At 39.1% G+C, this 14,182-nt stretch overlaps 1 protein-coding gene across 4 annotated transcripts in view; it reads left to right on the plus strand.

Moving 5' to 3' along the window:
• The window catches only part of ZNF423 (zinc finger protein 423), a 358,383-nt gene that overhangs the window by 123,335 nt on the left and 220,866 nt on the right, over nt 1–14,182 (plus strand). For 2 of the 4 annotated variants that reach the window (XM_075073662.1, XM_075073664.1), the window contains exons 3-4: nt 6,145–6,345; nt 10,057–10,137. In XM_075073662.1, coding sequence (XP_074929763.1) covers nt 6,145–6,345; nt 10,057–10,137 — 282 coding nt within the window. The remainder of the gene's footprint in view (nt 1–6,144; nt 6,346–10,056; nt 10,138–14,182) is intronic. The other 2 variants (XM_075073663.1, XM_075073665.1) reach the window with 1 other exon arrangement.

A 14,182-nucleotide genomic window follows, 5' to 3' on the forward strand; every position in this document is an offset into this window, starting at 1 on the left:
AAGTAACATATTACTGACACTATTGTCCAGACTGTCATTAAGATAGTAGGGTAAAATATTCGTGTGTAGATGCACAGCAAACATTTTAAACCTGGTACAATACAAACCGGCTGTTTTCTATAACTTTAGGTATAGTAAGTTATATTTTCAAGGCTGATAATTCAAATTGAAGCCTCTACTTCAGTTATGCAGCCAAGTGATTATTAAATACATTGAAAGCAACCATTTCTAATGGTTGCTTTCAGTCATGTGGACATTCAATAGTCTGTTCAGTATCGTTGGAGACACTGTTGAGTATGAGTGGTTTAGAATTTCAAACCTTGATTCTTTCATCATCAGCATATGGATTTTTTGAGTATCCTATGTACTTGCAACTCAAGTATGCTAACTGTACCTAACATGCATGTCTGTGAAACACAAAGATTTTTTTATTAGAATTAATTAACAGTCATTTATTTTAACAAACCAGTGCCAGCAGTTTTCTTGTGTTGACTTTTCCACATAACCTCTGTGCTACATACAGATTTGTCCTGGTGTTGCTTGGTAACAGTATGTCAGTGTTAATATGCTACCCTCTCAATAATATGTACCTTGTGGGAATTCCTGGATATATCAGGAAGTGTGATTTATTTTTATTTATTTATTTTATTTATTTATTTTACAGTATATACAATAGCATAAGTAATAGTGTCCTAATCAGATTAAGCAATCCAAGCTCTAAGGCCATCGTAAGTATTTACCGCTCAGGCAAATAATGAAACTTGCACTTGATAGCATGTTTTATTCACTGATCTCAAAGCACCTTTATAAAGGTGGTGAAGTGCTTATCTTCATGTTATAGACTGACAAACAGGCATGGAGAGGTTAAATGACCGGCCCAAGACAGACAGAATTAGTGACAGGGTAGGTCTCCTGACGCCTGTTGATCAAACCACTACTTCATGCTGTCTTGTCCATCTCTACTGGGGAACTGAGCCTTCTGACAGGTAAGCAGAATGGTCTCTATGGCCATTTGTGAGACTCTTTTTGGTTTCCACCCCCTCTTTATTCCTAGTATGTTCCATTCCTGAGTGCAGCTCTACAAAAGTGTTGTACAAATAGCCCTTTCTATTGTATATTTCTAGCCTTGAAGGGACACTTTGGTGTTGTGCGGATTTGATCCCTCTGAAGACAGTGCCTCCTTAGCACTACCAGCTTGATGAGTCAGAACTGGAGCCTGCTCCCAGTTCTGGGTCACAGATGGTAAACATTAGGTTGGCATAATTTTTACTTACGGTGACTTACAATCTTTTTTGTGAGTTATTTTTTTTGTAACTTTTCTTAGTTTTAATAGTCAAAATGGAATGTGTGGTGTGTCTCTTCTGAAATTTATTCCACTAGGATCCATGTAGCAATACTTGAGATTAGGCATATTATTCTATAAACTCATAAGAAACTCAGCCAAAGTCTTTAGAAAACTCATTCTTAAAGAATGAGTTAACAGTATGGCTACATGGAGCAGGATGCAAAGCTTTTAATTACTAGCTTATGTATTTGGATCAGCCCACATTGGTTAGTGACCAAAAAATAATATTTGATAACTGCTTCCTTTTATGAAATGAGTTGATGCTCTCAGTCCATTTTCTTATGGTTATGTGGCCATATCCAAAATACACAGCAATCTAAAGCACCACCAATGACAGCCTTGTTGACAGTTTCTGCAGAGTCACAAAGACTTAATCGGCAGGAGTAACTATCACACTCCTAATACATATGTTCTTTAGTACTTGGTTGTGACACATTGATAGGGCAACGTGTGTTACCGCTGAACTTGGCTTGACTTGACGCTCGCTGAAGACCTCTCTCCAAAGAAAAGCCTCCAAGTCTGTCAGCCCGGCACCTTTCACAGGCACTAAATTTACTTTAAAAGAAAAAAAAAAGTGAGCTGTCAGTGATAGTGAGGTCCTCTGTGCTGATATTCATATTCAATGTAAATGAAATTAACTCAAAAAATAGACACCATGCTTTTCTTGTCCATCGTGCTTGCTGTAAATCCTACGTTCTAAAGCAAGAATCAAATATATAGCATGGAAGAAGAGTCTAATAAAGATAACATTCAAAGGAGATTGACAATAAGATGGAGAGAATCATGCACAAGTACAATTCTTTGAAAACAGAATCTCAATTTTGAGCAATTTTTCCTCTGCTAAATACTTCAATTCATACAAGATTCGTTTCTGTGCTGTTACATATACATATGTCTAGTAATGAAACTTTGGAAGTTGCTTTTGGTGGAGCAAATTTCCTGTTTTAATAGGAAATAAAAAGATTTTTATACAATGTTGCATTGCAGATGGAAATCTGTTGTCTTACCTCACATTGTACAAATTATTTTTCCAAAAGTAGTGTGCTAAATTATTTGTTGTTGTTGGATGGAGGGGAGCAAATTCATCCCTGGTGCAGTCATGTAGTTATTGGAGTTATATCAAGGATGAATTTGTTGCAATATGTTCACCAGATCAGCTGACTGTCAAAAGGAAACATTTCTACTCTGCTGTGTTGTATAGGTCTCTGGAACCTCCACTAATTTGCCCAAGCCCTTCTTATTTTTTGACGTTGGAAAGGCCAGTTTTAGAAATTCTTTCTCTAAGTTTGCCATTAGCAGTCAGAACAGAATTATGTGGCAGTTCTTTAAATTGGATTTATATACTTAGACTATTTTTATAGGTTTCTGTCTTGTACAACTAGGAGAGCTGACATTCTGATTTATTAACTATCTACTCTACAAGACATACAGGGTTTAAAGATATTGAATGAGCTATAATGTTTGTGATTCAAGTCTGGGATGAGAGATTGTAAAAAGATGTGTTACATAAATATGACAAAATGAAAATGATAATTTGAATATATACATTAAATTATGTGTTAGGTAAAGCAAAGCTATCATAGCCTTAAATGTAAATTATATGGGTAGATACCAGTTCAGAGAGGACCAGAAGTAGGTTTTTTCCCCCTACAATACATTGTTACTAAAGGAAGAGGTTGTAAAGTATGCGATTCAAAGAACAGTGCTTTACTGAATAAACATAGTCCAAACAATAGCTTACAATGTAAAGAACTTGCTGAATAATTTTTCTTGTTACCAAACCCTTAAATTCATTACCACTGCACTAGTGGTAGATCTGTTTTCATTAGATGAATATAATAGGTAGCTTTTAATGAATGTTTTCTATTGCAAATATCTGTGTAAACTGACAGCAAAAGATTCTGAAAATGTGTAGATCATTTAATTGTTGAGAGATGCTACATGCACCACAAGCAAAAGCATTGATTTTTAATATTTCCTGTGCAATCTGAAGGGTATGTCATGCTATGAGTCCTCCATGGAAAACTGCAGAACAGTTTACACCAGTTGATTTACACAATTGTGTTCAGTGCAGATGTTTGAAAATGTGTGTTTTCAATGGACGGCAGTAATAGAACCCTGCTAACTCTCTCTATATATGGATTGAAGTGCTTACAGTTCCTAGCTTTCATCCTGAATAAATTGTATTTCTCAGTTTAGTTTCATTTTTTCAGTATTGGTTGGCATTAATCTCTTTGACTCCAGTCCCATATGAGAAACGATTTGATCTGTATAATCACTGGTATTTCCTTCATAATTTAAAAAAACAAACAGCCCAACAACTTTATAACATCTCATAAAACAATTGGTTCAAGAAGAGATACCCTCAGTCCTGTTTAACAAACTAGCTTCTGTCATATCAATTCAGACAATGAACAACTTGGAACTTCTAATAGAAGATTATGTGAATTCAGTTTTTTATGGCAGTTTGTGCTTCAGGTTCAGTTTTGTAATGATTCTTTACAGTCCACACACTTTATTAAAACAGAGTTTCCGATGAATGCAAAGAGGAAAATAGGCAAACCAGTCTAATAGCATTATTTGAACATGCTCTTTGCATACTGCATTTTGCTATTAAAGACTCTATGTAGCTGAAGAGGCTGACTCTTAGCTCCATTAGACCAGTTTTACACTGGGTCATTTCCATTGATGGCAATGGATTTAATCTTGACTTACAATGGTGTAAGTGAAAAGAGAAGCAGGTCCATAATTATCTCTCTTTTTTAAACTTGCAGTTTATTCTGAAAACAAATTCTTTTCCCTAAAATTTTCATTTTCCTAAATTTGGATCACAGTTTAAAATAAAGAATATCCATGAAATCTGAATATCAAATACTATAATGTTAACCCGACAACTAGAATTCAAAGCATGTCAGCCTAGCAAATTGACTTAGGTTAGCTCAGGTCTAGTGGAACTACTCACATACCAGAAGATAAATAGGTACGGGGGCCTTAAAACAGATATTTTTTTCTTGATGATGCTTGAAGATTGTTTTTTTTGCGGGGTGGGGTAGGGGGAATTAAAGAATTAAAATCCAGCACTTAACTTTTCTTAACAGTCAATAATTAATCTTGCAAGTTTGTAATGTGCTGTGAATCTGCTTCAAATGATGACATGCTAACAGGTTGGTGTGACGGGTTGGATCACAGAAACCCCCTTGGGTGCTGCCAAGTGATGTGCCAAGACTACCTCTGCTCCTGTTTTCCCTTCCAGCTCAGGACTCCAGCACCCTGTCTTGCTGAGCCAGACACTCCCATCTGCTCCAGCAAAATCCCAGGGTCTGAATTACTTGCCCCAAAGCTGCAGGTTTACCTGAAAACAGCTCACAGACGTGTGCTTGTCTTTAGCACTCAGATGCCCAACTCCCAATGGGGTCTAAACCCAAATAAATCCGTTTTACCCTGTATAAAGCTTATGCAGGGTAAACTGATAAATTGCTTGCCCTCTATAACACCGATAGAGAAATATGCACAGTTGTTTGCTCCCCCATGTATTAATGCATACTTTGGGTTAATTAATAAGTAAGAAGTGATTTTATTGAATACAGAAGGTAGGATTTAAGTGGTTCCAAGTAGTAACGGACTGAACAAAGTAAGTCACCAAGCGAAATAAAATAAAACACTCAAATCTATGTCTAATCAAACTAAATACAGATAAGCTCACCCTTAGAGATGCTTCAGTAAGTTTTTTTTTTTTCCCCTCAGACTGGACACCTTCCGGGCCTGGGCACAATTCTTTCCCCTAGTACAGCTCTTGTTCCAGCTTACTCATAGACTTTAAGGTCAGAAGGGACCATTATGATCATCTAGTCTGACCTCCTGCACAACGCAGGCCACAGAATCTCACCCACCCACTCCCGTAGCAACCCCCTAACCTATATCTGAGTTATTGAAGTCCTCAAATCGTGTGGTTTAAAGACTTCAAAGTACAGAGAATCCTCCAGCAAGGTGGTAGCTAGGAGATTCTTCATGATTGCTCCTCTCCTCCTTTGTTCTCTTCCACTCCTTTATATATCTTTTGCATAAGGCGGGAATCCTTTTGTCCCTCTCTGCATTCCCATTCCCTGCTTCTCAATGGAAAGGCACCAGGTTAAAATGGATTCCAGTTCAGGTGACATGATAACATGTCACTGTAAGACTTCATTACCCACTTGCCAGCACACATGTATACAGGAAGACTTACAGGTAAAACACAGCCATTTGCAGACAATGGGCCTAGTTAATGGGAGTCATCAAGATTCCAAACCATCATTAATGGCCCACACTTTACATAATTACAATAGGCCCTCAGAGTTATATTTCATATTTCTAGTTTCAGATACAAGAGTGGTACATTTATACAAATAGGATGATTACACTTAGTATATTATAAGCTTTGTAATGATACCTTACAAGAGACCTTTTGCATGAAGCATATCTCAGTTACATAATATTCACATATTAAATTTTTATAAAATCATATAGACTGCACAACGTCACAGTTGGTATGATGGAGACCTAGAGGTTCCTACCATACACACACTAAAGAAGATTAGAAGAAAGTATCTTTGGAGGATTCACACCAAGTATTAAAGAATACAATTGAGAGTTGTTACACTGCATGATACAAAAAACACATTAATATAATGAGAGGTGTCAGGAATAATGTGAAGTGAGAGCTAGGGTAATTAAATGTATCTAATAGATGCAAGACCATTTCTTTAAATTTTTTTCCTCAGACCACTAAAACTTACAGTGGAGTATATTCTTCCTCTTGGCAGGAGGCCTAGGAGGAGAGCTGGAGAATGAGGTGAAGGACAGCCGGGCCTTGGAAGAGAGGAACAGCGTGACGAGTCAGGAAGAGAGAAATGAGGAAGATGAAGACATGGAGGATGAGTCAATTTACACCTGCGATAACTGTCAGCAGGACTTCGATTCGCTGGCAGACCTGACTGAACATAGGGCACACCACTGTCCTGGAGGTAATGTTAAACTAGCTTTACAGTTCTGACAGGTGGTTAGCTGGGTAATTGGACATAGCAACAGCTTGAGGCCTCAAGTGAGATTAAAGAATTAATAATGTAATTTTACAGTTAATGTAATTTTATTGTGGTGCCTTGGGTAGCCTTTGTTCATTTCTTTAATAAAATTAAAATAAAAGCAACAGCTTTCCAATTGGAATCTGTCAGTAATTATGCTAGACAAAAATGTTGTCGTTTTTTATTAGCTCTAAAAGTTGTAGACTGTTTTTTTCCCCCCCTTCAAATGGACGAAGGTTGGTTAGTTCAAAGTTAAATGATTTAAGTGTGCAAAATTCTAGGGAAGAGAGACTCTAAAGTCCTCTGAACACCTTAAGTGGACATGACAATTTCTGAGATTAAGTTTTAGGATGAGATTTGTAATCCCGTGCTAAACAGGAGTCATACTACTGCTTAATGGGTCATTATTGCATTTCCTTTTGAAGTTTAAGGAGATGGTGATGGGTGTCATCAAAAACTGATCTTGATTTTATTTTCTGAAAAGAGAGAATGAGCTCAGAGCATTGATGTGAACAATTGCAGCATATATTGCTCTTACATGACACTTTCTATGACAGGGAAACCAGCAGGTATTCTACTGATCATGTTAAACTGATATTATTGCCTACAGTAAATATCTTTGTGGGTCTAACCAAAGATGTAAAAAAAAGTTATTAGGACAGTGAGACAGAGCATGTTCATGAGACTAGAGGTCTCCATCCTTATCCTTCCCAGAATGCAATATTCAACCATCACTTTTCCCCACAAGACACATCAAAGATCTTTTGTGCCAGTTCTTCTGTGGGGAGACTGGCTAGGTCATCAGCTACAGAGGGAAGCTTCCTCTCTCCTGCAGGTCTATCCCCAGACCCTCAGTCATCTTCCTCCCAAGTGTATCTTCCTCCCCTGGCCTCCTTCATTTGTCTGATAAATAGTTTGTGTCGTGTCTGCTCCTCCCTCCACTGCCCCCAGCTGGGCACAACTAAAAATAATGCTACTATAAATGTATCAGATAGGTTGAGATACCCGCAGCTTCCCAGATACGCTAGTTTAGTCTGCCCTTTGTTCCTGTGATACTTCATGGGGCTAATGGTTGGGCTGTCTTGAACCCAGGCCTATAGCTCTTTTCCTTGCCCTCTTAGGCTATTTGGAAAAATGAGTTCCTTCTTTTACCCATTTCTGCCTGCTGGGAGGGATGATAAGTTCTCTCCTGTGCTGCAGGTGGACAGGGATTGCAATCTTAAATCTGTCTCAAGTACTGATTCCTTCGCTTCCTGCCCTGCCTCCTGAATATGCCTCCTAGAATCAGTGCGGTTCTTGTTCTGCCAGTAATGGGCAGAGGCTAAGAAGCAAACCTGAGGCCCCATCAAAACCTTCAGACAATCTCCCTCAAGGTTACTACCCACAGGCTGATAGCCATGGTAGTAGTGATGCAGGGATTCTTTAACATGCACTGAAGCATTGATAGTGTGTGGATGACATTGTTCATTCATACCTGACTGCCTGGAAAGAGTAGCTGAAAACTACATGAACATAGCTGAAGGCCACAACTTCCGAAAAGGAAGGCAGAGATGCGTAGCTGGTACAGCCATTTGCACACTCAGAATGAAGACAGGCAAATGTTTAAGGATGCTGAGCATGTGTAAAGTCCTGTTAGAGCAGTGTCTTCAGTGCAAAAGCAGCCACTTGAAGGGGAGCATATTCCTTTGCTCATAAAAATGGGCTTAAAAATGTGGCCCAAAATATATAAAAAGAAAATGATGTTGTTTAGTGTCAATATTTTCAGGGCCTAATTTTAATTTATTCAAAAATGTACAATTTCATTAGTGAGAATAAAAATAAATTCTGTATTTTTGTGGGACCTACCATAACACTGTATATCAGGCTCCAACTCCTGACTTCTAAATTGCAGTTAATACTATTCATGACTGTATTGTCTTCGTACATGACATTGGTACAAAAGGGAAGACATGTATAATTGTTCCTGATTAACTGTCCTTGATTAACGCCGTGTGTGGATGCTCTTATTTTGGAAGTTATGCTATTCTTCAGGAATAGCTATCACACTTTAAATTTGTATTCTACCTTAATCAGAAACAAGTTTCAAGTGTAGACAAGCCCTAAGTTGTTTGACAAAAGTAAAAATGTTTCATTTAAAGAACAGCAAAAACAAATCTATGCTAAGTTCAACAGAAAAACATCAGGGTAAAAATCTTTCAGCATTAGAAAATAGGATTTGTTAAAAATACTACCCTATAAAAAAAGCTACATGATAGTGTCCTTTGATATACTCCACTTCTTTTATTTGTAGTGCCTAACATACAAGATTGTAATGTAGTTTATGTCTCTTGGCAAGTAAGGATTTCATATCTTAATCTGAAGCAATGTTTTCAGTAGTGTATGTGGGTCCAGATCAATACAGGCAATATTTGTGCTGCTAATATTACAAGGGTGGTAATAGAACATAACTAATGACTTCCTGTGGGATGCTGAAGTTAAGAAGACCTTCCAACTCAGGAGTATTGCAAGATTAGGTGAGATCACGCCAAAGAATAGGAAAAAACATCTATTTTATTGGAATCCCTTAGAAATTCATTACAGTACACTGAAGTTATAATACACTTCGAAAGCACCTTATTTGACATGGAAGGAAGTAGCAGACAGCCATTTTTCCTCTTTGCCTTTTCATGTACTTCAAACTTGTTTCTTTCAGGACAAAGCATCATTGAAATGTAGACATCTCTTGTAGCATAAATGTGTGGTTTTCTTTTTGATGTCAGTGACAAGTAGATTTTCTCTTTCTGACAGAATTAGGTGCCTTTTATGCCTATTACTCTTGCCTGATCTCTGTGAGTGTAGGTTATAGATTTGGAGTTTCTACATGGATTCTGAAATGGGTTTAAGTGGGGGCAACTTCCGGAGAGGTGGCATCATGTTCCTTCTCTTCCTCCCTTCAAAAAACCAATTAAGAAGTCAGACCTTGGAAATGATCCTTAAGCCAATTAGAAGGCAGTTCTAAAAATGCTTTCCAAAATGAATGTGACTGCTGAGCATATCATTAGATGTCTTGAGTTTTTAAAATTAATCCCCCCCCCCTTACTTAGAGAGAACTAAGTATTGGCACCCATGACAGACTTGCCAATCCTGTTTGAGAAAACAAATATTTTTGACCATTGCTGTTATAGTTTGGATTGTTGACAATAATATAATTCAAACCTGGATTTACAAATCACCATGTCCCCTCTGGCCAGCAGCAAAAGCCGCATGCATCAAGCAACTATTCAGCAGTGTACCTTTGTTTTTGGCTGATGCTGTTATTTCTTATCTGATGAAAAGTGGCTGAGAAGCCCCAAGCTTTGCTATGCGTGTATGTGTGATTCTGTTGTTGTTTATCCGCATGCATGATTTTCTTTTCAGGATTTTAGCACTTTTCTCAGATTAAAAATACAGCTCCAGCTTCTCTTTATTTTTGCCTCCTTCACCCATATTCCCCTCCCACACCGCCCTCCCCCATGGTCAGTGTCCATTTGTAGATTACTCTCCTTTGCAGTTTCTCAACTGAATATGGAGTATTTTTTTAGCACATTAGCACATCAATGAACTGGACAGTAGTAGGTTACACTGGGGTCCTTGAGCATTTCATGAGGTCCTCTTCTGTTGTTGATAACTTTACAGGTTGTCTGTTTCAAACAGCAGCAGAGCTATATATGGAAATTGCCAGCTTGGAAGCGGCTGATTTTTCTAAACTACTGTACGGTAGGAACTAGTTTATGATTAAAGTCTTGCAGTTGCTCCTTTTAATGCCCTGTAACTTGTTCACTAGGCCTACATTTTAAATGAGGTATTGTAACTGTTTCATGCTAGTGTATAATTTTTCATTTTCTTGTATTCACCTTCTGCAGAGAACAGTAATTGCCTTGCAACTGTGTATACAGGAAGCTCACCCAACAGCCACTATATGGCAGCTTGCAAACCTTCTGATTGCATCTCATGAATATAATTCTTATGTAGTACTTTGTATTTCATACTTAGAAAAACACACTTCTTATATGCTTCCCTTCCCCTGGCAAAATATACAATGGTTTGCTGCACTTGATTGGCATTTCAGAGGTTATTTTTCTTTTCTTTTTTAATATTACTGATTTTCCCCCCTTCACAGAAGAAACTGAAATGCTGTTGTGTAAAAGCAGTATAGAAAGTTAATTACACCCCTAGTTTATACAGCTGTGGCTTTAATGACCTACTGGCCCTAATTACTATGTTGTGATTCAGTCTGAGTGCTCTTTCCTTTCCCAGAACCCAGTTGCTTTCTGTTAACCTGGCTAGTATTTTAAAGTAAAAGGTAACAGATTTCCTTTTTGTATGTGTGTGGTGCTGAAATTCATTTTTCCTGCTTTCCGCAGGAGCATATTAAAATGGGCACCAGTAAAACGCTGATAACATTGCCAAACGGTGTCACAACAAATGTCTTCCCTTAGAGTGCTCACTTCTCAGCATAAGGATGTGAAAGTGGGTATTGGGACAGTTAAATGTTTATCATCATGTTGTTTGAAGGGCTGTTAGCACAAACTTTTTGTGTTGCAGGCAATAACACCTCCAGATAACAGGTATACAGAAGATAATAATGTGCCGGGTCAGCTTCTGCTGTCCTTGATGACTAGGGATTTTGTGTTTGGCCCTGTATTCTGTACATGCATTCACTGGAATAATAATACAAAACACAGTCTGATTGACTTTTCACACTACCACTGTAGGAATGAAAGGAGCCTCATTCTGTGAGGTTCTAAGAAGTCAGTGTTGAGGGTGCTCCACTTCTTACTTGAAGTGCCAAAGATATTCTTAGGCTGAGTTCTGGCTGGAATATCTGAGGGTCTAGCATAACTGATTCCTGTTACACAGATATTATTTAAGTGTATGGGGCTGGTTTTCATTCAGACTTTGAAGGAGTTCTTTTCAGGACTCCTATAAAAAGCACATCGGTAAGTTACTCTGCCAATGTGGCACCAGCCCCCTTCAGCTTCCTGTTTAAATCCACAGTGAAATGTAACCATCTCTTTAATATTCTTTACTACATTACATAAAAAGTATTGCAGTGTCTGAATCTGCAGCTGGAACTGAGCAAAAACTCAGTTACAAATCTGATGATAAATAACGCATATGCTAACCTTTGAAGTATCAGCAGTTTAGTTGAGCTTACTGTGAAATATATTTCTTGAGCAGCTGCTTAAGTATATTCAAACTAGAACGTGTAGGATTTTCACTCATTCGGTGTGCCAGAGGGACATGTGGTATGGTTCTGTTTAAGGATGCGGGGGTGAGGGGGGTGTTTCAGAGTATATGTATGTGCCCATATGGGAATCTCTCAGTCTAAAGGTTGTCCTAGTGTAGTATTTAATGAATTAGGAATGTTTATAAAAGCTTTGCAAAATGTTATGATTCCTGATGGTGTTGCTTTCCAGCAGTCCCGAGAACCTTTCTGCAGTAGAAGGTAGGTGGCATTACCATACTGTCTGGCCGGGCCCAGGTCTGGGACATAGACTCAAACTGTAGGCTATTGCATAGGAAAGGGAGTAGTGGAGGATGCTAAAATGATTTGGAAATTGTTTCTTCAGCATTTTCTGTAATGTTGATTTTTCTGGGTCTGTAGCAGTGCTGCCAGTTGACCATAAAAGGGTGGGATGGTGATACCTTTGAACCTAAAATTAGGATTGTTCACCGTGAAGGGCTAAATTCTGGAGCAGTTTACCCAGGCATATAATGTCAAAGGCAGCAGAAATAATGCCTCCTGCTGCACAAGTGTGCGGGCAGCAAAGCAGGGGAGAACCCATACAAGAGCGCCTCATGCCCACTACACAGTGCATCGCAGATGGGATCTCTGTGGTGGGTCCTTCAGGTGAACATGCTGGGGCAAGGGGAAGAATGGAGTATTGTTCTCACAAATAAAGAGTTTTGTGGCCTGCATGATTCCATATAAGTAGTGGGAATAATGAGCTACGTCTACTACTCCTGTCAACCCTGGTAGAGCCAGAAATAACTGGTGATGGTCTGGCTAGGGGGATGGCCTGGTTACTCAAACTCTTCTTAGGGATGATAATGTCTTCAACACTTGAATGTGCTGTAGCTCATTTTTACACGAGCAAAGTCCTTTTACGTTGTTTTTTCATCATAGGGCCCAGTGAGGACCAGTCATTTGAGCTGGAAATAATGGTAGGATGTGTTAGCTTGATTGTATGGAACTTCAGTAAGGATTTATTTATTTTTTAATACCGATTTATTTATCTGTTTTTAAAAAATTATCTGTCCATAACTCTAGGCATAACAGTGGTGCATACATTTAAAAGAATGTAGATAAAACAAAATATCACAACCAACCCATCTGCACCAGTGACCACAACCCACAAAATACAAAGCAATCAACCAGAATGAAGATGGGTGCAGAATGCACCTGTTAAACAAAGTTTCACTCGGAGAGCACATATCTCTGGTGTTCTGGGTACTGCACTGGTTGCCTGTGAGTTTTCAGGTGGGTGTTGGAATTGATCTTCAAAGCTCTTAATGGTTTGATACCAGTCTACCCAAAAGACCACCTCTGTCCTCAGGTCATGCTTCTGCCCTTGCGATCAGCAGAATCACTTGAACCGAAACTCTCTCAATATTAATGAAAGAGAACTACTGGCAGGGTGTTCTTTGTGAAGGCCCATTGACTCTGGAAATCACTTCCCCACCGAGCTCGGCTTGAGCCCTGATCTGTTTACTTTATGAACATTCTGCTGGGCCCATCTTTTCTCTGGGACATCTGGGGAAGGGCTGGAGGGATGGTTGTGTAATGCTACAAAAGGCCTTTTGTAAAGTTCCCCCGTCCTCTTGTGGGAGATTTTTAAAGATTAACACTGGCTGGGGAGTTTTTATTTTTATGTAGTCTATCTGCTTTGTTGGTTGTTAATTACATTATGGGAGGGGATGGTGCCCTAAGCCCATGGTGACCAGATAGTAAGTGTGAAAAATCGTGACACTTTTTTTTCCGGGGGAAGGGCCAGTAGTAGTTGCATACATAAGACACAGCCCCTAAGATCTGGACAGTCCCTATAATATCGGGATGTTTGGTCACCCTACCTAAGCCTGAGGTGGGAGCACATTAGAACATAACAAAAGAACGGCCATACTGAGTCGGACCAAAGGTCCATTTAGCCCAATATCCTGTCTGCCGACATTTGCCAATGCCAAGTGCCCCAGAGGGAATGAACAGAACAGATACTCATCGAGTGATTAGTTTTGGTTGTTTTATACACTTAAATGAATAATAAATATTTGAGAATAAGAGAGAGGGAATATTTGGGAGTAAGTGAGTTCCAGAATCACTGATTGCAGCTGTGTCAGAGGCCACGTCTACACTACAGGATAATATCGAATTAGCTAAAATCGGTTTCTTAAAACTGATATTATAAAGTCGAGTGTGCGTGTCCACACTAGGCACGTTAATTCGATAGTGTGCGTCCATGGTCGAAGGCTAGCGTCGATTTCTGGAGCGGTGCACTGTGGGTAGCCATTCCGTAAGCTATCCCATAGTTCGCCTCAGTCCCCCCACTTCCTTGGAATTCCGGTTGAGCAGCCCAGTCCGAATGGGGCGAAATATTATGTGCGGGTGGCTGGGTAGCACCTCACCCCTCCCTTTGTGAAAGCAGCAGACAAACAGTCCGCTCGCCTTTTTCCCGGGTAACTGAGCAAGGACGCATAGGACAGCAATCATGGACCCTGCTGAGATTCAGACGCTATCGTAACGTTGTAAACACCATCGCGCACC

This window comes from Chelonoidis abingdonii, chromosome 19 (assembly GCF_003597395.2).
Source record: "Chelonoidis abingdonii isolate Lonesome George chromosome 19, CheloAbing_2.0, whole genome shotgun sequence".
NCBI classification, from domain to species: Eukaryota; Metazoa; Chordata; order Testudines; family Testudinidae; genus Chelonoidis; species Chelonoidis abingdonii.